The following is a 25,280-nucleotide window of genomic DNA, read 5'->3' on the forward strand; positions in this document are numbered from 1 at the left end:
GCTTCAATAAATCGACATCTCATTTGTATTTGATCACAAGTAAGCAATGTTAAATGTTACATATCTTCCTTCGCTTTTCCTCAACCGCATTATTTTGGAATATCTCTTTCTATCCATGAAGATTACTGTCAACGTGAGGTGAGACTCAAGATTCGTACGTGCGCCGAGCATAAGACTACTTATTTAGATAGGATGAAAAATTCGGAATCAAAACCAAACGTAACGCACAATGAATACGAATAAGTATAAAATATAGTCATATCTTATACTTACTTGTATTTATCGTGCGTTACGTTTAATTTTTATTCTGAATTCTTATTTCTAAAAATTTAATATTTATTTCTATTCCTAATATTTCCTCCATTGTGCGCATGCCCTAACACAACTTTTCGTCAAATAAGTTTGTCTCTCTTTATCGGACGTTCAAGCGGATGGAACACGATACGACGAGAAAAAAGCTGAGTCGAGGAGAATGCCCACAAGTAATTGAACACTTTCGAGTACGTTTTGGCAAACGGCCAATAAAGTTCACCGGTGATATCCGTCATGTCTCTCCCGATCGTATCGCAAGTGGAGCTGCAGAGAGTAACCGAGGGAACGAGGGATGGTCAGTGATACGGCAAATTTACTTCGTCCCTTCACCAAGATTAGCATGTTCAAAAGATAGAGAACTTTGATGTTGCGGCGAATTCATTTAAAGAAAGGAAACTGATAGGAAATTAGAGCAAATTAGGAAATTTACTCCACGGTTTAAAATACGCTAATCTAAATTTGCTAAAAGCTTATTCGAAAAAAATAGTTTCAAAACTATAAAACTGAAACTGAATACCAGCTACTAAAAACGCATCAGAAAGATCTTTCATTAAAATATATTTTTAATAACAGATGGTTTACTGTGAAATAATTGTTTGTGTATTACGTAGTAATTTTGTTGTTACTGTTGTTATTTAAATTATCAGAACCGATGCAGTCTCTGGGAATTGTGGAGGAAAAAAACCGTTTGCGTTTCAAGCGAAATGATTTCAAGCGCAAATCAGAAATGAACATCGAAATTTTTCTACGAAATTTCACGAAGAATAGCGGCAGAAGAGGACCGAAGTGAAAGCAGCGTCGTAAAAGCGACAAGAAAAGGGGTTTCTATCGGCCTCCAGCAGCTACGATGGTTGTAGGCCGGCGGAAACTACTTGCTCTTGTCGCTAACGATCGTCATCGGGGAACAAAACGGTTGCGTCTTCCTAGCATTTTACAGCGTCACGTTATTCGTTGTTTAAGAGAACGTTAAAAGTGGCCGCAACGAAAATCACTGCTTCCAAGAGTAGCCTGTGAAACTTAAATCGCATTAAGGAATGCGATAAGTAAGCCAGTTGTTAAAACCAAGCATGTATTCGGCACTACGAATTTGTAATTAGACTCTTCGTCCGCGTGGAATGACGTTGTAAAGCGATCGTTTCAAAAAGATAAATGAAGAATGTGGACAAAACTTTACACGTTATTAAGGTAAAATACACTTTAGTTTGTGTTAGAATTTTGAGTAGAATTTCTATGAATGCCGCGCAATATGAAAGATATTTTACATATTTTAGACACATATTCAAAACACATTTCTATTCAGAATTCTGATGTGATCATCTAAAGTGAAATAATAAATACAGTCGTTATTTATACAATACTTAATTGTTATTCAATAACCTCGTTATATACAACAAAATAAATTATATATTTATTAAATTATATATTTATTTTATATCCGTTTTATTTATATTTGCGATCTTTGTCTCATATATCTTAATGTTAAACAGTTACAATTCTCTCTCAGATAAAATAAAAGCCATATGTTGTAAAAATATATTATCTACTTGTTAATCTACCAATACATAGCGAGAATTTTTACTTTTTCAACATAAACGTATGCATAAATATATAGAATGTAAAGAAATTACGCACAATTACACAATGATGAAAATACGAAAAACATTTTGGGATGTATTTTAGATTTGTGGAACAATATCTGTATATGTGCGACATTAAGCAATCTGCAGCGTGATCATTCAAGCGTTCATGTCTCTTAATGTTGATTGCTAATTATATTCAAATGAATTCGACGTCGATTGACATTATGGGAGTAAAGTAAACGACGCGCTTTGCCTTGAGATTATTGAAGACGCGGCATATCTCGTTGTCATTGCTCCTCCCCCTCCCCCCTCTCTCTCTCTCTCTCTCTCTCTCTCTCTCTCTCTCTCTCTCTCTCTCTCTCTCTGGAAGGTGTAATCTGCCAAACCGAATGTATCCACGGTGCGGGATGTCGCGATTTGCAAATGGAATTCCGAATCGACATTGGCATGAGATTCGCCAGGCACTAAACCTGCGTTATGCGTCGTTCTGTTATCCCGCTCTTCATATTACCGGTCTTCTCTCATTGTCACGTACACCCTTTGGGTACATTTCTGTGGAGGGAAACAGGAGGGAAGGATAATGAGGTTAGCACACACCGTGAAAGTCACTTTGTTCGTTCGGCATCACGTCCGCTGCGGATAGTCCTGAGCTTTAAACTTCAAAAGATCAAATGTTATCGATGTTATCGATCCTTACATCGCTGTTCATATCATTACTCATGTTAAGAAGAAAATTTTAAACACACACACACACATATATATATATATATATATATATATATATATAGAGAGAGAGAGAGAAAATAAAAATTAAATACGAGAAAATCTATATATACGTTAATTAGAGAGAGATAAAGTAACAGGAATTTTTTCAGTTTACTGTAGCGATATTATCCTATCGCGATTGAAATATTGATGCATAGAAAAAGTACAAATATTATCTCTTGTTGTAAATTCTGGGAAAAAAGATTATTTTAATTAAAATAATTATTTTATATGTATTTTAATTAAAATAATTATTTATATGTATATTTAGTTGATCATATTTCAAATTAGTTATTTTAAATTCAAAAATTTTGATTAAACATGGATGTAAAAGGTATTTAAAAGTTATATGTAAGTAGAGAGAGAGAAAGAGAGAGAGAAAGAGAGAGAGAGAGAGGGGGGGGAGGAGGGCGGGAGGGAGGGAGGGAGAGAGAGAGAAAAGGGGAAAAAGAAAGAGACTTATTTTTAATTAAAAAAGAAACAACCTTTTTGTTTATTTTAAATATAAGAAAAATTTTTTTATGTAAAGATGTAACATTTATAAAAAAAGTGCCTTACTTTGAAACAAGCAGACTAAATTAACATACTAAATTAACATTTCTCCCCCTTAAATTAGGTTTTCTTAAAGTAAAAGTTTTTATACGATTTCCCATTCAGGATTTTTTGATTTTTATCTTTGTTGAAATGTTAATTTTCCTGAGTTGTACTTTTCCTCTTTGCAAACAGTTCGATTTTCGATTGAAACAATATCATATTTCATCACATGACGAATTAGGGTCTCCACGTTTATGAAAATACGAAATTAACATTCAAACATTTAATTTCTTATCTGCAAACTCAATCAATATGTATCTGAATCATTTTGCCGATAGAATTACGTTCATGTGTATTTCAGCACGTTTGCAATTTGGATCGCGCGACTTAGTGGCTTTGGATGCCGTCCGACGGTGGATCGATCGGCGGGTAACACAGCGCGATAAAGTGAAACAGCATTACCTTATGACGCCGCGTCATCGAACGATAGCTCGATATATATCCGTGAGATAGATTAAGGTTATCGGATAACAGTTAATTATAAGCCGCATTAAAGTTCTTGCTGCCGGCGCGCTTCTAGCTTACGGAGCTTCCGAGCGATTATTTGTATGTATAATTTGTATTAAGCCGATTTATGCACCTCACCACAAAAAGGATAACAGAAGACATAATTTTAAAATATCTTTCTCAATATATATATATGTGTGTGTGTGTGTGTGTGTGTGTGTGTGTGTGTGTGTGTGTGTGTGTGTGTGTGTGTGTGTGTGTGGTGTGTGGTGTGTGTGTGGTGTGTGTGTGTGTGTGTGGTGTGTGTGTGGTGTGTGGTGTGTGTGTGTGTGTGTGTGTGTGTGTGTGTGTGTGTGTGTGTGTGTGTGTGTGTGTGTGTGTGTGTGTGTGTGTGTGTGTGTGTGTGTGTGTGTGTGTGTGTGTATTAGAAAGAATATATATTTCTTTTTTTTTAATAAATTACAACCGACATATAAGAGGATGCCGGTAATTTGATTTATCCTTATTTAATATTAAAAAATAATCATTAATTATTTATTTTGAATATTAAAAACACTGTTATTCAATATTACAAAATAAATAATTTTCAATATTAAATCGGTCAATATCGGTCAAAGTTAGATATTCATTTAATGTATTATTCAATTCACTAATTAAATTATTTTTATTGTGTAATTTATATCTCAACGTACATATTTATACATATCAGAAATAGCAGAGAAATTTCATGAGAGAAATTAAAAATAAGAACTGCTATTTTTCCAGTTCCTTAGTGTCACTTATATTTACGAGAATGCCGAGAAATTTACACTCGTGAAAGAGCCTTTTATATACTGAGTGATACTGGTCATCAAGAGATTTAAAAGAGCCGTTCAATGTTCCTGTTGATGAACATGAGAGAATGTGTTTCGAGATTGTATTTCGAAAGCAAGTAAACTATTGATTCTCATTTCGAAAGCCAAGTCCCTCTTCGAGGAACAAAGATAACTTCATTACTCGGATTATCGAATCTATACCCTCAAAATGAACAATATCTTGTTGCAAGCAATTCTTTCAAAGTATCGTTGCGTTTATATGTAACAAACATTTTGAATAAACAATTGAAGTTTCACACTATTGCTTTCTTTTTTCAGCAAAGCATACGAATCTCGACGAAATTTTTTGTATCACATGCTGATAAAAATAAAATTACAATATATTATCTAATTCGTTTTATTTTTTTATTACAAAATAACAACTATTTACTTTTAGCAATTTTCCGATTTTGTTCTACATATCACGTACTATATATGAGATACTAATAATATGTTATTAAAACTACTTATGCTGATATGATTATACATATATATATGATGGATTTTTATTATTTATTTTAATCTTTATATATTTTATTTGCATTGCATAAATGTGTAATTACACAGATCATGATTTGAACTGAGATTTTTACCGTCATAAAAATCTTTGTATGAATGAACTCAATCATGATTTTTAAAGAATCGTTGGTTCGGTATGTTTTAGCCCCAACCCGATTTCAAGGAAAATCGCGAGTCACCACGTGGTAGCGTTAAGGAGAGCGAACCTCAAGAACATGTGCCTTCCTCTGCGCCGGCCGCCAGAATCGCCGTCGAGAGTAACACAGAGACACCGTCAGGATGGAGTTCGAGGAGCACCTCCTTGAACAAACCGGAAAACCCCATTACAGTCCATGATACAAACTCCGTTCTCGACAAAGTCGCACTGTTCCACAAAGTAAGACGCTTTACGTTTGATCCTCGTTATACTTTAACATATCTACAAGTGAAGAAAACACAACTTAAATCGATGAAGTTAACGTCTCGCTTTAAATAGTTACCATGTTAAATCTATCTTATGTAATCTATAATTTTAAAATTTAGGATAGAATTTTGTTTATAACTTCATATACTATGTAATAAAAACATTTCATAATCAGAATATATATTAAAATAAGAATATATATTAAATAAATGTTAAAACAAATGGCATATAAAATTATAAATAGAATTCTGAAATCTGACGTAAATTATCTGACGTAAATTGGACTAAAAGTGTATAACTAAATTGTATTAATGTAAAAGTAATTATATTTGAACGAGGACGATCATTAATATCGTTGGAAATGTTTCTTTTTCAACGCGCATAAATATTTAAATAATTTGTTGGTAAATAAGTTTAAGAAAGAATATTTTTTCGTAAGCATCGACATGCTCGTGGCAGAGATGCGACTACTGGTTCCCTTCATCATACCTTAAGCGTTCATACGACTGCGATCGAGCAAACCTACATGGCAGAGGAATGTGACGAGAATGACTATCATCTTGATTTGGACTCCTACAAGCCCGTGCAGCCGCTCAAAATCGACCACGGAGTTGCTTTGTTTCCCGTTGCAGCGCCACATACTGGCATGGATCTTCATCTTCTGCAGGTATGTCATGCGTTGCATTCCGCAGACAAATACATATTTCATACAAAATCATAGATATTGTATCGAAATGAAATCTCATATTATCTATTTCATCATTTCATCATTCCACCATTCCACCATGCCATCATTTCATCATTCCATCGTTTCATTATTCCATCGTTCCATCGTTCCATCATTCCATCGTTCCATCGTTCCATTATTCCATCATTTCATCATTTCATTGTTGCATCGTTTCATCATTTCATCATTTTATTATTTTATCATTTTATCATTTCATCATTTCCTCATTTTATCTATTTCATGTAACAATTATATGAATTACATTTTCATGAATTACATGTCAAATAGACTTTCAGATTCAAATAATCATTATTGTAGTTTTATTTTAAAAATAAATCGATAAAAATAATTAATACAATTACATATAATGGCAAAAGATCAATATTTTATCTAAATAATTATTAAAACATCCTTTAAATTTCATCCGGCTGACTCAGATCCTATTAAATGGATTACTCGAAGAAAAAAAAAGTTTTTAAAAATAAATTATGAATTTTTCTGACATTACATATTGAAAAAAGACGAAGTTTTTAAATTCTAATTAATCAAAATGTTGAAAAATATTCATAGAATTAAAAGCAATAATTATATACAAAACAATACCTACATACTTCTTACATCTGTTCAAAGCGCATGAAAAATGCCTGTATTGAAATTTAATTAAATTTGACATAATTAATAATTGGTAATGTTATGAAAGTTGCAACGCAATATAATTTCCGCTCTGTGATAATGTGCATAACATTTGCTCTCTAGCATCCGGATTATTCATTGACACACACACACACACACACACACACACACACACACACACACACACACACACACACACACACACACACACACACACACCACACACGCGCGCGCGCGCGCGCGCGTACGCACGCACGCACGCACGCACGCACGCACGCACGCACACACACACGCATACACACACACACACACACACACACACACACACACATAAATGGAAAGAGATACAGCAGAGAGAGAGAGAAAGAGAGAGAGAAGAATGGAGGAGATTTCGTCTGAGATCATTGAGATTGTTTTGGAGGATTGAGAGATATTGCGCCATACAAAACGAAACTGCCAATTGTATACGTGACATCACAATACTACACGTGAAGTGCAAATATTGGACATGCAGGATTTGTTACACATTGCAGTGCGACGCCAGGGCGCAGTTTTTCATCCTAGCACAGTTATAGGCCGCACATTGGGAAGTCAAACATATGATTTTTCTACAATCTGTGTTATCTGGTAATATAAACACTACTAGACATTATTAGTAATTATTTATTATATTTATATATTTATGCAAAAATTATTAGACGATAAACATAATGTTTAAATGCGATGCTTAAATAATATTATCGTATTACGAAAAAAATATCATGCTTCAGATCAACATGTTAAAATAAAATATAGAGAAATGTCGAAACAACTTTCGTGACGTAAATTTTTTAAGGAATGTCGAACTATCTTTTTTATCATCACATCATTTACATGTAGTGTGACGATAAAAATATAAATGTTAAATAACAGCAATTAATTTTTAAACTTAATGTTAAATAACCGTTAATATGTTGTTTATTATTTATGCACATGGAACCAGTTACTTCCAAACATTTATATATCTCTAAAATTTTTTTCGTCATTGATTTGTAATTGTCTCTTGTCGCAATATTTTTTTAGACTACTACTTTTCAAAGAAATAATACAAAACAATTATATATCATGACATTAAAGGAAAATATCCATATCAGAATTTTACATCTTTTTTGTTTCATCCAAAATGAATAACAGTTTTCCTATTTCAAGTCGGTAAGTTCCAACGTGAATGTGAATTTAATGTATCATAACGGAAGAAACATCCGAGAGATAAAAATTCAAGTACAGGCGAAAGACAATCTCATATTCAACAGAGTTCCTTCTCGTCTCGAGAACTTTTGTTTATTTAAACTTATTTATGCTACAATATTTATGTTTGTTATTAATCATAGCTAACAGAAAATTCAGAAATATATTTTAACATCTTTGCACATTATAATCTTTAGTATCCCATTTAAATGATTAGGATCTAATAATTCAAAAAAATATTATCGTTCAAAAATATCATTTTGAATTTAAAGTATTATTCAAATAAAAGATAAGACATTTAGTTTATACGAGTGAAAATTGTAGCTACATATAAAATGTATGTATTGATCAATGCCAGGAAAAAGAAGAAAAAAAAAAAATATGAAGAAGAAATTGTAAAAACGATTTAAAATATGATTTAGATTTTTTTTTACAGCATCATCATATTCAAATGTGACGCTAACAAATTCCTATTTTGCTAAGGAATTCCAAAGGTGTCTTTGAAATTTAAATAAACATTCACGCATTTTTTCTTTGATATCGTAGTCAAGCAAAGCGAGCGATCTAGAAATTCTTAGATCTGCAGTTTTCCATTTAAGCTACATAAATCACAAAAGAAGTATAGAAAAGATTTTTATGCGAATATCTTTCCATATTTGTTATGTTTACGATTTCTTTAAGATATTTAGCTAGATATCGAGATAATAGATAATAGATAAGATAAATAACTTATATTTATATAATTTATATTGAATTTTATTAAGAAATATCGAGATTTTGCGACACTGGCAAGCATATATCTTTATATAGTATAAAGCATCTTCTTATCATCGGACAATATCGCGATATCAATGTCGACATTTCTACTGCGGCGTTGCACCAGTGAGATAAAAGATATCGTCAGCACATAGCTTGCTACACGTCAAAAAGATTTCAAAGGGACTAGCCTTATTCTCGCACCCGCGGCATGTCTCGCAGAAATTAGAAAGAAATATGCAGGAGGACGAGCAGGAAAGGAAAAGAGTATTCTCTCTCTCTCTCTCTCTCTCTCTCTCTCTCTCTCTCTCTCTCTCTCTCTCTCTCTCTCTCTGCGGCAAACGAATCAAGAGGACCGATGGGAAAAAACGTTGTAATGCAGCACGCAAAACCAGGTCATCCTTTTCGAGCCACCAATTGTCAGCGTTAATTGAGTGGCAAGAGAAAAAATGGGACACGATGTATTTGTCGAAAAAAAAATGGTTTATAACGAATAAAATTCGTTAGCCTCCCGTCATGAAATTCCGTCGCGATCGATACATCATGAATTTTTCTTTGCCGCCACAGAACGTTCTCGAAGGATACATAACACGCGATGACACGCAATGATTAGTATGTCAAGTGAGAAATATATTTATTTCAGAAGAATTTTTAAAAAAACTATACGACTTCTTCTCTATTTTGATATCTTTACGGAGGTAATTTCTTATAAAGAAATAATTAATCTGGATCTACCAATAACCTACCAATAAATGTCTGATTTACTAATAATCTATCAATAAATATAAATAAATATATATTTATTTATTTATATTTATTTATTTATTTATTTGACTATATTTACGTATATATATGAAATTTTATGTTTAATTATATTTAAATGAGCTTATTAATATTAATAACGTATTAATTACATTAATTCGAACAATTACATTAATTAAAAATTTAGAAAAAAATGTTTAATTTAAAACTATCTTTCTTTATTTTAAAAAATTCAATCTTTAACTTTTTATCATTTTGAATTAAACATTTCTTTCTAATTTTTTAATTGAATTAATGTAATTAATGTGTTATTAATGTTAATAAGGTCATTTAAATATAATTAAAATAAATTTAATTAACATAAGATTTTATTATATATTTATAATTTAAAGTGTCTTTATATTTCTTAACGAAAATTTTACTTCATTTTGAGTCTATATTCAGTCAGTAATAAATTCTCGTCGTATTGAAAGTATCATAAAAATTAAATGACAGACGTTGAACTTCGAAATGCGATGAAATTAGCACTTTTGAACAAGCCATCATAAAAACTGCAGTTTTCTGGCGATAAAATGAAAATGATATTTTTTAATGGAATGGATAGTATGTCGGGTGTTCAAACGTGAGAAACCTCAACGATGTGGATTTGGATGTGGCTATAAAAATAGAAAAATAGACGACAACCGTATTAACATTCCGATGTAAATAAATGTTGATTAAATAAATTAATTAAATTCCTGTTCTTCATTTGATCTCGCTCTAATACTAGTGAATAATGGAAACTAATTGAAAGTGAATTGAAGTTATCCTTGTGTCGACGTACAAAATTAACTTCTATCTCTATACTCGACAATGCGGAAATGCGACATTTGCATATAAAATACGTTCTAGAATATTAAACTCACATTATTATTTCAATACTCGGTATTTCGATATTAATATACATATCTTCTTCGCGAAATTGTACATTTCGTGAAAAATTATGGATTCGAATAACTACCTCTCTCTTTTGTCCTTGTATCATCGATAAATAACTCGAGTCAAATACGCAAATTCGTACATATGCGAGCGTACGCGCAATAAATATCTGTCTGTACATTGCGCTTAGAGACGACCACGTAAACGCCATTATAAGTGCATTACGAGCCCCATCAGTGTTATAAATGCACTCACGGAGTCTAGTACTTTGTGGAAGCATAGAGTACTTAGTGCGGCGCAATTGCGAAAATGACCTCGTAGTAGCGAAAATGCCTTCTGCGTGTGCGAAATTAATATATTTATATTTACAACAATATCTACTCTGTTTTCTTTTCAAACAATGATATTATCAGGATAATCCAATAACACGATTGTTGTAACTACTGTAGATCGGCAGGGCAATATTTTGAGCAAAATCGGAATTATACGAATTATACTTTATATATTAATATTTTTTATATTGTATTTACACTATATCATTTCTATAATATTAATTAGCGACGAAATGCATAATATATGCAAAATGCCAAAAGCTTTTATATGTTATATTATAACACAATCTCGATTGAAAATATACATGTATATTAAATGATAATCTTCATATAAAAAAGTAAAAATTTTTTCAAAAAGCAAAAAGATTTTGATAGAAATTTAATGACGCATATTTAGTTATTAATATATTTAAAGGTATAATAATTGCAAAAACTAAATGATACGTAAAGATGCTAGAATTTTATCCAAAATCAAAAATAATACGTAAGATATTTCGCGTATGTGCGTGCACGCACGTATGTGTGTAGCAACAAAATATAATTAAGTTGAAAAAATTAACTATACTAAAACTGAAAATAAAATTTTGGCAAAATTAAAGTTAAATTGCTTTAGAGTAATTTTTTTTTATTTAAAGCGAAATTTTTCTGCCCTCTTTTAAAAAATTTGGGTTTTATAATTTTTTTTAATATAATATAAAACTCGAAAATTGAAAAATTAATTTAAAAAATTATATACACGATTACTTATATTTTCTAAAAATTGTGTTTTAGGTGCTGCATCATGGCACGACTTTAGTGCATTGGGACTGTGAGAGTGGTACCTCGAGGACAGCATTGGTATTTGCGCGTGTCGATCGCGCCTGTAGCACCTTCGTGTGGGAAAAGCCACCCTGGAGTCCCCTGAAAACGGCGCAAGTTGGTGGTACCGCTTTCACAGAGTTTTCGCTGAGCGCGAATCCGGAGGACGCGATACCAGCGGGCCTAGTTGGCAGATATACGCAGCAGCAGGCTGACTGCGCTTCTGTCACTTTAGAAGAGGGATACCTTGACCTGGGATCGGTGAAGGAGATAATGATTGGCTGTTGCGACCGCGATCGAGAGGCTGATCTCAGGAGCATCTGCAAGAGATATGGCCTACCTGGCTCCGACTGCTGCATCGGCCTCATGTATGGCTCCAATCTTCCGGATAATCGACTGATCTTCCTACTTTGTCCTCCCGCTCTTAGCAAGTACGTATTAATTATCACTATACAGTTATTAATGTAAAAAAATGTGACGTGTGTCACGCTTTGCAATATTTCATGTCATGCACAATTCGATTTAAAAATTAAAATTTATTTTTACTTTATATGTATATGCAAAATTGAGAATATTACATACCAAACGTGTGTTTCTTTAATTTCATTTTTTGGAAAAATAAAGAAAAATCTCAGTTTACATATCCAAGATTATTTCACGGATATTTCTTTTCAATTTATTAATTATACTTTTGTGTGTTATTTGTGCCGTACATTTTAAAGCATTTGTAAAAAAATTACTACGTAAATTCATTGATATACTTCCTAGAGGATTGGATTGGATAACATATCATTAATAATATATTAATATGTTCATAATATATTATTACGAGCAGTGGTATATTAATAATAACAAACATTCCGTATATATTTTACGCGATGCTAACAATTCCCTCTAATTTATGATTTATTGCTAAATTACGTACCGCTGAGATATATAAATTATGTAATTTATGTACGTTGCTTCATTTTCAGAATATGGTATATGGGATTGTGCTGGATATTGCGAGGCCTCAAACGTCAACAACAGTTAACAGATCGTAGATCACGCTGGTTGAAAGAAAAATATCTTCAATTGTACTTTTCCTATTTGGAACAGCCGATGGAAGGTTTGGAACAGCCGACGACAGCCGATGCTATTCGCGTTTTTGGCGGTCGTGACTGGTCTATGACAGAAAGTATCGGCACGCTGTCACCAACGAGCAGTAGCACTCTACGAAGACGAAACGTTAAAGGCAAAAAGACAAAATCAATTGGCAACATTCATGCTTTAACTAAGGTTCGCACGAGGCTCGTCTCGTATCTTTTACAATAAAAATTACAATAAAGATTAGACTTAGAACAAATATAGTTGCGAATAAAAAAAAGAAAAATCGCACCTCACGTACAATCATTTTCAGTAAATATAACTTAAAGTTAATCTTGATGTTTAATTTAGGATTTGAGTATAAAACAGTACGATTCCTCCTCTTCGGATGGAGGATTATGTGCAACACCTTTACGTCATATCGCGGGAAGCAGAGAGTCCTTAACGAGAATCCTACCAGCGTCGCCGAGAGCAAGTCGTGATCGAATCCCGCCACGTAGCCCGCCCGGTTCCGGCGACCGTTTCACTTCCAACTTGCCTTACTCCGCATTTCAAAGGTACATATTTCTCTCATTTACTCTCTTTCTTCTTCTTGATTTTCAGAATATTTATATTTAGATCGAAAATAAAAAATTTTGTAATTATTGTAATTACAAATATTATTTAAATATAAAGAAATCAGAAATTTAAGAGAATTTTCTCATGCAAAACAATAAGCAATCTTTATAATTTTCTTTTTTTAAAGAGCAAAAAGAAATTCTCTTTTCAGTAATATATTTTCAAGACCTTAAAATCTTAAAAGTATATTCCTAAGATAAGAAAAGAAAAAGAAAAAACAAAATTTCAATTTGAAAGATTCGAAGAAATCTCACATGAAAAAATTATTTTTACGATTGATCAATTTTCTTTTTATTCTTGCAATAACGTTCGCGTAGTTTGCTGTGTGTCGCCAGGGAAAAAGATAAGAACGGATCCGGTGGAATACCGGGAGGCTTGGAGGCCCCTTGGCAGATGAAAGCGCGCACTACTTCGATCATGTACGAGACTCAATTGAACTTTGTGGAATTTGTCGCACTTTTTCGATCGTTCAGCTTACGAGCCAGGAAAGATTTGCGTGATTTGTTTGGTCAATTAGCGATTACGTGTCGTAGCCAAAGTGATGGATCGTTAAGAGACTTTAATATTCGACCGGTGGTGCTCAGACAGACTAGCGATGCCACTCCACAAAGAATCGGTAGGCCGATAAAATAGACTTAATGTAATCATTAAATTTTATTTTAGTAAATTTTAGTATAGACAAGCCCTATGTTTAATTATGTTAACAAAAATGCGATAAGTTTATCTTAAATATAAATATATGACTGAAAACTCAACATTAAAAATAATAATTTTGAATAAATTGGAAATGAAAAGAAAAAAAGATTCAAAATGTATTTGAATTATCAAATTTTGATAATTCAAATACATTTTTCTATATTTGTTGAAAATAAAACTGTAATAATATATCATAATTATATCAATTTATATATAAATAATTGTTTTCAAGTATTGTTTAAAACATAAAATCAATATTTAAATGCGGTAGGTTTGTTGACGAGAAACAATTCTATTGACTGTCACGAATATAAGACGGGCAGTAACTTGCAAAAGAAACAGATCTTCGATGCCATCGCGGCGGCAAGTATAGTCAATAATTGTTCCGGCGTGGACACATCGAAATCTCAAGTCATCACTTTGGCGACATTCACGAAATTCTTGGAATCCCGGCAGCAGGAAAAGTTGAGCGACGAGGAGATCAAGGCATTGGTCAAGGTAAATGTTTATGAAGTCAGAGATCAGCGAGCGAGAAAATGTGTGTTTGATTAACTGCTTCATTTTTCTTCGACAATTTTTTTTCACGTAATACAGGAGATTAATATCCCCTAATATATTTTGCACGCTAGACCGTCGTACACGGTTGATGTGTTGATGCGTTCAATCTTGAATGAACTGCTAGAATAAACTGCTTTTGTGTTGAAGACGATAAACGATCCTTCCTTTCATTGCGTTATACCGAACTCGTGATTTCAATTTGCCTTATCTGGAAATAGAAGACCCAACTTCTCCGTATGCTCATACGACTGCAATCGCGATGCGCTACGCGCGTATGAATGTACGATCCGACGTAATACAATCAAGCGGACCCGTTCACTCTCATTTCAGAGGCACGAACCAGACCCGGCACTTCGCACACAGTGGTGTTTGTCTTTCGAGGGTTTTGCGCGGTATATGATGGACAAGGACAATTATGCCTTTCCAAACGAGTATGCGACACCGTCCGAAACCGAGATGCAGCAGCCTCTATCGCAATATTACATTGCCAGCTCTCACAACACATATTTGACTGGGCATCAGCTCAAAGGAGAGTCCTCTGTGCAACTATATTCGCAGGTGGGCTATGACTTTCGAAAATAAATTCATGTAATGAATAAAGTTTGTAAAATCAGGACATGAAACATTCTTATTATGACATCATAGTTTGCTTTGTCGTGATTAATTTTGAACTTGATTCTTGTTATTCATTAATAATCTCTCTTATTACTTAATGAGATATAAAATAAATTATTAAGTAATTCTTTTCTTATACATATATCCTAAATATAAAAAATGTATAAGTTTAAAAAATTCATTCTTTTACTTTACAAAATGAGTAATATAAATTTTCGTTTAAAGTCGTGTTTAATTCGAATAAAATCTAATGGCATGATAACAACATAACAATCTCCAGGTTCTCTTAACTGGTTGTCGCTGCGTGGAACTCGATTGTTGGGATGGTGATGATGGATCCCCGTTGATTTATCACGGTCATACTTTCACTACCAAAATACCATTCCGCTCGGTCGTGGAAGCGATTGATCGAAGCGCTTTTGTTATCTCCCCTTATCCCGTAATCCTTTCCATTGAGAACCACTGTTCGCCAAGTCAGCAAGCTCGCATGGCTCAGATCTTTCAGGTAAAAAGGTCAAATTAATTGTCTAGCAAATTATTTTTTTTATAATTACTTATTATACATACATCAAATTACAATCAAACAACTTCTCTGTTTCAGTCTGTTTTTGGTGAAAAATTGGTAACGAAGTTTCTCTTCGAGTCCGACTTTAGTGATGATCCCCAACTGCCTTCGCCTTCACAGCTGCGTTATCGAATCTTGATAAAAAATAAGAAACTGGTAGTTGATCCTGCTGGTCCCTTATCACACACGCCACTCAGTCATCGTGGAAAAATGCTCATGTCGGATCGCGCATCCTCCATGAAGCAAATGCGAACCGACGTGAGCAGCACATCGGTTGTTGAATATTTCAGCGAAGATGAAGATGATGAAGAGGACGATGATGAAGATGATAACATTGATGGTAAAAATAATATATTATTGATATTAAAGCGTGCTTGGAAAATTTTTAGTGTTTTGGAAATGTTTTATAATAATTTGAATCGATCTAAAATCGATTAAATTGCGTATGTGTCATAAACTCAAGTTCAATTCAATTAAAAGTGTAAAAAGAGCATAAAAATATTAAATTATTAATAGAGTCACTATGAAATAATTTCTATATAATTATGTCTCTAATATGTCTTTCTGAAGTATTAAGCATCTAACTATTCAAATATGTTTTAATCAGTTTAATTACAACTATAGTAAGCCAAAGCATACGGTGATCATTAATTGTATCGAAACGACGATCATAAATCACTGCAGTCGAAAACGCTACTAGTCTATAATACTAATTAGATTAATTCTTTTCCAAAAAGATATCGAAGTTTGCTGTTAATAAATTTTCAATTTTTTTGAAACCAAGGTTTAAATTAAATATGCTGGAATACTATATATTGTTTTATCCTATTTCCGTTCTTTGAGTTACAATGGTAAATCCAATTTTTCTTTTTTCTACTTGTTCTACAAGAAATATAATAATCATTAGCAATTACAATCTCACTGAAGCGAATCACTTGACGTGTAATTTACAGATAACTCGATTTCAAGCTATGAGAGATACCAAGGTGGCAATCAAGTACCGCATGGTCGTTTGAAATCGGACTCAGGAGTGGATGATAAATCACAGAAACAGAGCAGTCAAATAGCCAAAGAATTATCGGATTTAGTCATTTATTTGCAAGCAATTAAATTCCGCGGACTGAATACCACACCAGTCGTCATGGGAAAAATACGTCATCAATCACATACGGGGCCAGTTCAAAGGCACAGCATCGCTGGTATAGGACCTAGTAGCGTAGCTTCTTCATCCGGATCGCCACAATCACTCTCGACATCTGCCTCAATCGCGAGCGGCGGTAGCAACATCGATAATATTTTTAGGTCAGTTTTACATTGCAAAATATTTTCTTTATTTTCATATACATACTTTTAAACTATTATTTATCATTACGTTTCCTTAGGTCACTTAATGTTGCTCTTGCTCTTGTTTTACGTTTCCATTTTCAAAATTATTACATATTATAATTAGAAATGTTTAATTCTAATTAAATACAAAAGACAAATGTATTTTTCTGCATTTACGTTATAGATCTACTCGTGGAATGCCGGCCTGCTTCCAATGTTCGTCTCTAAATGAGAGCACGGCGAAGAAGATTTGTAGGAAGCAACCGTTGGGCGTATTGGCTCATGCAGAGACTCAACTCATTCGAACGTATCCCGCGGGGATGCGTATTGATTCCACAAATTTTAATCCTGTAATATTTTGGGCTTTCGGAATCCAAATGGTCGCATTAAATTATCAGACCGATGACGCGGGATTAAATCTGAATGCAGCCATGTTCGAGCAAAGTGGTCAATGCGGTTACGTTAGGAAACCTTCGGTAATGTGGGACAAAGGACACATGATGTACAGGTAAATTCACATTTTGCCATATGTTTCACCAATTTCCTAATTATGCGACAATAAGAACATGATATGTGTATTTTAAGAGAGAGTGTATTTAGTTTATAAATTACAACTATCCTTAAATCTTTTTTATCCATTTTATATTATAAAAATTTATCTTTACTATGAAAAGATGTCTTTATCTTGGAAAAAAAATAAAATAGAGAATTATTTCTAAATTATTGTATATTATTTCAAACAGTTTCTTGAACAATCAAATGTTTTGACAGACGGTTCAACCCTTGGGATAAAGAATTCGACGGATTGCACTCTGCGCATTTGAGTCTGTCAATAGTCTCAGGACAATACGTTTCGGTTACAAACTTCGTCACCAGTACGTACGTCGAGGTTGAATTGGTCGGTATACCGATCGACTGCGCAAAGCACAAAACAAAAGTGATCCAGAATAATGCACTGAATCCCATTTGGAACGAGAAATTCTGCTTTCAAGTTATGTTCAAGGATCTCGCCTTTCTGCGTTTCGGTGTCATCGAAGCGAGCTCTCATCATGTAATCGCGCAACGTGTAATACCGCTAAAGTGTCTACGACCTGGCTATCGACATGTACGATTACGATCCTGCAAGAACAAGCCACTAGCTCTTTCCACGCTTTTTATCTATTCTCGGTTGGAGGAAGAGAGCTTGGATTATAACACGTGTTGCCGCGATCACAAGGAGTCATCTAAGCGTCTCTCATCAAGCAAGGAACCTGAGAAATTAAGTACCGTCGATCCTGGATCTTTGGGTGGCGTCACTCTGAAGAGACGAATGTTCTTCCTGATGGTTTACCATGTGATACCAGATGAGCCATATACCATCCTGAAAGTGACTCAGGAGAGTACTACACAAGAAGTGATGCTGCAAGCATTGCAGAAGGCCGGAATTTCGCCGGATCACGTGGACGAGTACATCCTAGTAGAGGAAGTATCCCGTGGATGGGAGAAAAGAGATAAGGAAGAACTGCCAACTCAACGTGTATTGGATCCTACGGAACATCCTCTTCAGGCACAGGCTTTATGGAAAGGACAAGGACGCTTCCTGCTAAAACGAGTGGGCGACGATCCAAGCAGTAGAGCATGGCTCGCTTCTATCAGAAGCACGGCCGGCCACTCGAAACTCAATGATTCCAACACGAGGGACCAATCTACTCACATATGGGATGAAGCAGATACTTTTCTGGTCTGTATTTATAACGTCTCGCCGGAAATCCCTTATGCGATTTTACGCGTGCCGATAAGCAGCTCAGCGCAGGACGTGCTGGCGCAAGCTCTGATAAAAGCCAGAAGAATGGAAAATCCATCTAAATTTGCTTTGGTCGAGGAGTTGGAATGGGGTGGAGCGGGTGCCGTCGGGAGCGGAAATCGTCAACTAAGGGTGTTGAGCGATGAGGAGAATGTTTACACCACGCAAGCTTTTTGGAAGACCCTCGGTAGATTTATCCTTAGAGAAAGAGAACAGGCCATTCCCAGACGAACTTTATTGCCCGCAACTCTTGATCGACTCAGCAAGGGATTTTCTGTGGGCAGATCAGTGTCTCTGCCAGGATCTAGCAAGGAGAAGGTACCCGTTTCGGAAGCATTATCAGATCCCACTTCTAGAGGTCTGAGACATCGGCTGATGATGTCGGGACGTAGACGAGAAGTTCATTCTGATGGGGAAGATACGCGTGAATCTGACATATTAAACGCTGCTTTTCATTTAAAGAAGGTCTCATTCAGAAAACTGATGAGCTGGAAATCATAGTGGCAATCAAGGGCGACGTCGATATCATCGATCTTCGCCGCTCGGAGAAGCCACTTGTAAGCTTGTGGTCCATTTATTATAATCAGAATCTAATCCTGATCTCATGAAACATTTTCGATATCGACGATCCTGTCGAAGTGCGACCTTAAACCGAAATAAGAGCTTGAGAGGATCAAAAGATTTCATTTTGTCGGAAGTAAATACAATACAAGCGTCATGCTCGTAAAAGTTACAAATTAGTAAATCTTGGAATTGGATAATAAGATAAATGATCAGAACAGTAAAATATCCATATCGCGATATTAAAAAATATCAGACAACTCGATTTTGCTATTGATCAGATGACGATGACGTTATACGAGAAGAAATATGACTTTTAAAATAAAAAAAATTAGTTTCTTTAGAGTATAATTCTTTGGAAAATATAACGGTTTAGAAAATAAATTGACATTCTTAAATTCTATTACGCGATTATCTCCGTGATATTTATCCTCCGCGAAATATCAGACAAATGAAATAATCATAATCGCTGTAAGAAGTAACCTCGACGAATCGAATTTTCCCAAGAAAAATGAATAATATCGAGATGGAGATTATTACGCCGCCATTTTCAAAGATTTTTAAAAGTATAGTATATCTGAAGTAACGACGCAGCACAATCATTAAGTGGCAAAGCGAATCTTAAATCCCTCTAAGTTTGCATGAAAACCAAGCATCATATTCTAGGTGTTGATTTCGTCGCGTGACAGTAAATTCGTATATTTAGAGTCGATGCCGTGAACTGCCGCGTCCGATAGACGCGCTGGCGCGTCGAAAAAAAGAAATTAAATGCCACGTGTCATGTCTGATTTTATTATTTTTGTACAACGAAGAAAAGAAGGAGATCGCACCGGGCGATCTTTAAACATTTTGCCAAACGACGAGTCTAAGTGATCCGTGACACATTCGTAATATCTAGACGTATCGGAAGTGCTTCCCCATTTGAACGTGTTTTCGTTTGAAACATATCGGACCCGCCTCCGTCTAATTGATATACCGTACATCTAAAGAAGTCCCGCGGCTTCACGTGACTTCTCATCATTTGTATGTGTCGGTTTTATCATTTACGTCGTACCTGAAGTTTTACATTGATACAAGTATTACGCTTTCGTGCGACATCTCTGTAATAGAGTTGTATATCGCTGTTATTGCACTTTGTTTGTTCGTTCTATTAACGTTAATCATTTCTTTTTGCGTCTAGTCGCCCATGTGATAAAGAATTTGAATATAGAATCCAATGAGAGAATCGTAATGTATATTGGAAGTTGCTACTTAAAGATCGTATTTACTATATATTGTTAACGCTAGAGGGTAGATCGGTGTTGCATTCTCGATTACCGTCCCTCTCTCCTGACTGTTTTAGCGAGCGTATATATACGTAGATTGTAAATACGAGACCAAGGAGTGTCGATGGAAAATCGCGTCCGAATCGCGTGCTATCGCTCTATTCAATTATTTTTTCACATGACAAGGCGTTCGTGCGTCGACGAACTTCGTTCGTTGTGTACACTTGAAGCCAGTAGCCTAATTTTATGAAAATTTTATGATAATTTCGCTAACGTTAATTAATTAACTAATGAGAAGTAATATGGAATCTGATATCGTTAATGAATGAGGTCGCAAGATAGCCTTGCCCCGTCTTCCACATGCGAATCATTCCAGATATTTTATATTTTCGTGACAGCCCCGCAGACTGATTTTTTAGGCGAATCCATATAGTTGTACGACATGAAAACGTTGGGATTTTTTAATGCTGTGAGAAAAATATATGCAGTACATTAGTCATATCCTTCCCTGATATCGTACTTTGCGACACTAAAGATTCTGTATATTTTTGGATACCATTTCCTTTCTTATCTTCCAACTCTCCTAAATACAAAATTACATATCCGCATGAGAGATCAAACGAATAAAATAAACAAGATAAGAAATGAGAGGCAGACTAATTACATTTGTATGCATATCTAAATGAAAAAAAAATAAAAATAAAAAAATAAAAGAAAAAATACGATGAAATAACTTCTCTAAAAAGAAGATATAGGTTAGTCTGAAAGTGATCATCGTATCTGTCGCTTGTGAAAAGAATGATAAAAATATTTCAATTGAATCACGACAGTTTTAAGGTCAAAGGGAAATTAAATTAAAAAAGAAATTTAAAAAACTAACTATATGTACAAATATCATTAGACGCAATTGTCGCAAAGTATTTTCACAAATCGTAGATCGTATTGATTAGCAATATAATTTAATTATCGTATCTATTAACGCATTTGACAATATTGTGAGAAGTAAGAGCATTTTCCATTTTAAAAAAATGTATTTTTTCTGTTATCTATAATATTATTTAATTTTTTATATTTTAATCGATATATATATATATATATATATATATATATATATATATATATATATATATATTGTTAATTTGTTCTTTTTTTTGGAAAATATCATAGAAACGTTTTCTTTCTCTTTCTCTCTTTCTTTTTCCTGTCCTTTTTTCTGTTTTCCGTTTTTCGATCATCTTACACAAGGGTATGGAATACATTAAACTTTTCTATAAATATTAACAGCGGAAGATTAACAAATCTCGAAATCACGCAACTTGACAAGTACAACAAGCATCACTCGTACTCTCTCATTATCGCGTATAATTTATACTAAATGATAAGCAAAAACTAGATCAAAGTACTTGACTGCAACGGTATTTACCTAATATATAGCAGCATCTTCAAAGAACATTATGTACATAGCAGTAACAAACAATGGCTACTAATAATTGTTAATTAATTATTGTAATTAATAATTAATGTTCGACATTCCTTGGATCTCTGATTAAACCCCCTTATCAAGAGAATTATCGATGATAAAAGGACAGTGTCTATCGAGCGTTTCATCTCGATTGCAACCGTTGTAACCTTCGTTGTTGTGCCGCCGCTAGACATTATAATGAAGGATGTGCAATTACCAACAAATTCGCCTCCAAAAGCGTGGACATTGTATGGAAAAAATTACGATTTTACACAGTCCTCTTAGTAAAGAAAAATCATGATCATAAATTCACCTAATAACTTGACTTTGTTTCGAATACCTTCGATATTATAAATTTCAATGTTCTGTTATGAATTATATAGATTATATAAGTTGCCTAGATTTTTTTATATAAATTATATGAATTTTTTTATTTTTATTCAAACTCGAAAATCACAGATAAGAGGAGTGATACAACAAGTGCGTCTACGTTACATTATTTAGTTTAATAATTTTAATTAACAATTTTATTAATTATCACCATTGACACGCATAAAATATTTATTGACAATTGTTATATTGTTTATGTGTCAGTATTATTTTTTTACTGTTGGACAAAACTGATTTTGAATATTGAATATTTAATATTATCTACTAATTATTTATTTTTTTTGTGTAAAATATAAATAAAGAAGAAAATAAAAGCGTAAATATACTTATAGCATCATATATAGGAAATGCAATATAAACGCAATGTTGTTATATCTTATGATGTCCTATATGTGTCCAACAACATCCATGCTCGACAATATTTTCAATTCTGTCATCCCCTTCCTTTTCGAGAATGACTCAAAAAAAAAATGTATTAAGTACGTTTAAAAGGTGACTATCGCATTAAGAGCGGCGCGCACATTCGAAACGATTACTTCTTAATATTTTGGGACCACTCTGATTAAGACACTACCGAGGAAGCTCCCAGGAGCCAATCCTAAACATAAACGTTACCAGTATTAAGACTCTTTGTTTTCTTCGTCGTTGGTTGAGAACACGAATCGGACTGGACGAAGAAAGAGGAAGAAAAGAAGAAGCGCGAAGAATGAGAGATGGGCAGAACAACGGATTACCGAACGGAAGAGTATTCTCGAGAAAATCGGACGAGAGGCCAAATGAATGCCGAAGCTCACTTTAAATGATCTATAATTCGTGTCAAAATTTAGGACAGAATTCTATTTGAAGTTTTATGTGCCACGTAATACAAAAGAAAATTTGAAGAGAGAGATTCGGATTTTATATATATATATAAAATCTATATTGAACGTATATCAAAATATGCGATATACAAAATTATAAATATCTTTTATCCTGAAATGTGATACGAATTGTATATCGTTTAAGGTGGATTTATTGCGTTACCGGGCATATCCCTATTAATTGTACATATCCGTAATTCTTTGGTAGCTGGTTACATTGATATAAAAAAATCATGCGAAATACATATGAATATGAATATGATCGTATATACGTACATACGCGTTACCAAATGGCCATCGGCCGTGCGCTGCATTTTTGCATAGTGTATTTTGGAGCCAAAGGAAGAAAGAAAAGCAAAATAATTGTTAACTATGAAGGAAAATGCGATAGATAATAAAATGTGGGACGATTAAAAGAAAGAATGAAATTGACTAATTAATATTTGTAATCGACTAATTAAGGGACGTATATTCTTGCCGGATGCAATCGGGCTGGCACCGACTTCGCACGGTGTATCAAATTTGATCGGGATACGATGATCAGGTACAGCAAAGTACAGAAAAGTCTCGTTTTGCGTATTTATGAATTTTATTACATACATAATGCATTTATCTTGCAAGCGGTCGCTGCCCGCATCTCTCGTCGACGGCTTTCTCCGGTTCATCGTCAGCAAGATCGTATCGCTATGATTGTCGGAAGAAAATTATATATGCGAGTTAACGAATGCAGCAATTAGTTAAATCGCCGAATAACAGTGACTAAATATAGTTATCAGAGTGAAAGGAACCAGGTTAGTTGTAATCGTTTCTTGCCTATTTCTCTAAAACTTTATCTGGTTCAATAATTTTTAATATACTTAATACAATAATTAATTAATTTATCGTCTTAGAAAATATATATACGGCATGAAAAATACAAATAAAAACGCTCTACCATTTAATGTATTTTCAGAATGTATATTTTTAATCTTAATTAATTATTTAAAAATATCGATTTTACTCTGTTTAATCCCGAATTAGAATTTTGCTACTAATGTCTATGGCATTTTTTTGTTTTAATCTTCAATTAGTGTATAAACTTCCGAGAATATTGTCGTCGTATGTACATGTAAAATTATACCTTTTGTAAAATTCTTCAGATATAGATTGGTTAAGATTAAAAAATTTTTTTTTATTGTTAACTTTATTGTAAAGTATTATTAAACAAGGTGCCATCAGGTGTATTTCATGCATTTCATGCAAGCCGCGTGTATGCTTGAGGAATAAGATGAAAAACGATGAAAGACTTCTAAGACAAAACGTAAAAAAAGATGTTATCGCTAAAGCAGAAAAAACTCCTTTCTTAGTGCGCGTACAGTATGCCGTAGGATTTCGTCACATTTAAATGACAATTATTACAAAATAAAAAAGAACGAGCATTATATGAGTAGCCGCTAACATTAATAGAATTCTCTTTGGCGTTATTATGTAAACATTCGAGTAGCCTCCGTTCTCGTTTCGAGAAACAAAGAAAAGCATGTACTATCTGTTAAATAAAAAGAAGCATGCGACCATATTGGAAACTTATAGCGGTTTTACCATTACAATATATTAATATTATTGACATTGTTGAGAAAAAAGATCTACATGTAAATATATAAGCATAAAGAGCATTTTTATAAATAATTGCAGTTGTTATCTCTTTAGACGAGAAACTTTTCCTCTCCGTGTTTTCAATTTTCCCTTTCCTCATATATCCATACAAATTTAAATATAAAATATATCTTTGTATAACTTAAGAGTAACCAACTAATGAAAAATTGAATTTATTATGCTAATTTGAAGTCATTTAAATTGATTATGATAATTTAAAAAATAATGTGATTCTT

The 25,280-nt window shown here is 33.6% G+C and overlaps 1 protein-coding gene across 3 annotated transcripts in view; it reads left to right on the plus strand.

The window, feature by feature from the left end:
• Positions 1-25,077, plus strand: part of LOC105425147 (1-phosphatidylinositol 4,5-bisphosphate phosphodiesterase epsilon-1) — a 120,092-nt gene extending 95,015 nt beyond the window's left edge. For 2 of the 3 annotated variants that reach the window (XM_089073529.1, XM_011635758.2), the window contains 13 exons: positions 5,217-5,447; positions 5,914-6,141; positions 11,601-12,058; positions 12,602-12,905; positions 13,065-13,270; positions 13,649-13,947; positions 14,299-14,525; positions 14,916-15,143; positions 15,481-15,705; positions 15,802-16,105; positions 16,719-17,067; positions 17,276-17,599; positions 17,863-25,077. In XM_089073529.1, coding sequence (XP_088929655.1) covers positions 5,217-5,447; positions 5,914-6,141; positions 11,601-12,058; positions 12,602-12,905; positions 13,065-13,270; positions 13,649-13,947; positions 14,299-14,525; positions 14,916-15,143; positions 15,481-15,705; positions 15,802-16,105; positions 16,719-17,067; positions 17,276-17,599; positions 17,863-19,375 — 4,896 coding nt within the window. In that variant the 3' untranslated portion in view covers positions 19,376-25,077. Of the gene's footprint in view, positions 1-5,216; positions 5,448-5,897; positions 6,142-11,600; positions 12,059-12,601; positions 12,906-13,064; positions 13,271-13,648; positions 13,948-14,298; positions 14,526-14,915; positions 15,144-15,480; positions 15,706-15,801; positions 16,106-16,718; positions 17,068-17,275; positions 17,600-17,862 lie in introns of those variants that run through there. The other variant, XM_089073530.1, reaches the window with a different exon arrangement.
• The last annotated feature ends 203 nt before the right edge of the window (positions 25,078-25,280 follow it).

Source organism: Pogonomyrmex barbatus, unplaced genomic scaffold (genome assembly GCF_055798465.1).
Source record: "Pogonomyrmex barbatus isolate J1 unplaced genomic scaffold, ASM5579846v1 scaffold15, whole genome shotgun sequence".
NCBI lineage: Eukaryota > Metazoa > Arthropoda > Insecta > Hymenoptera > Formicidae > Pogonomyrmex > Pogonomyrmex barbatus.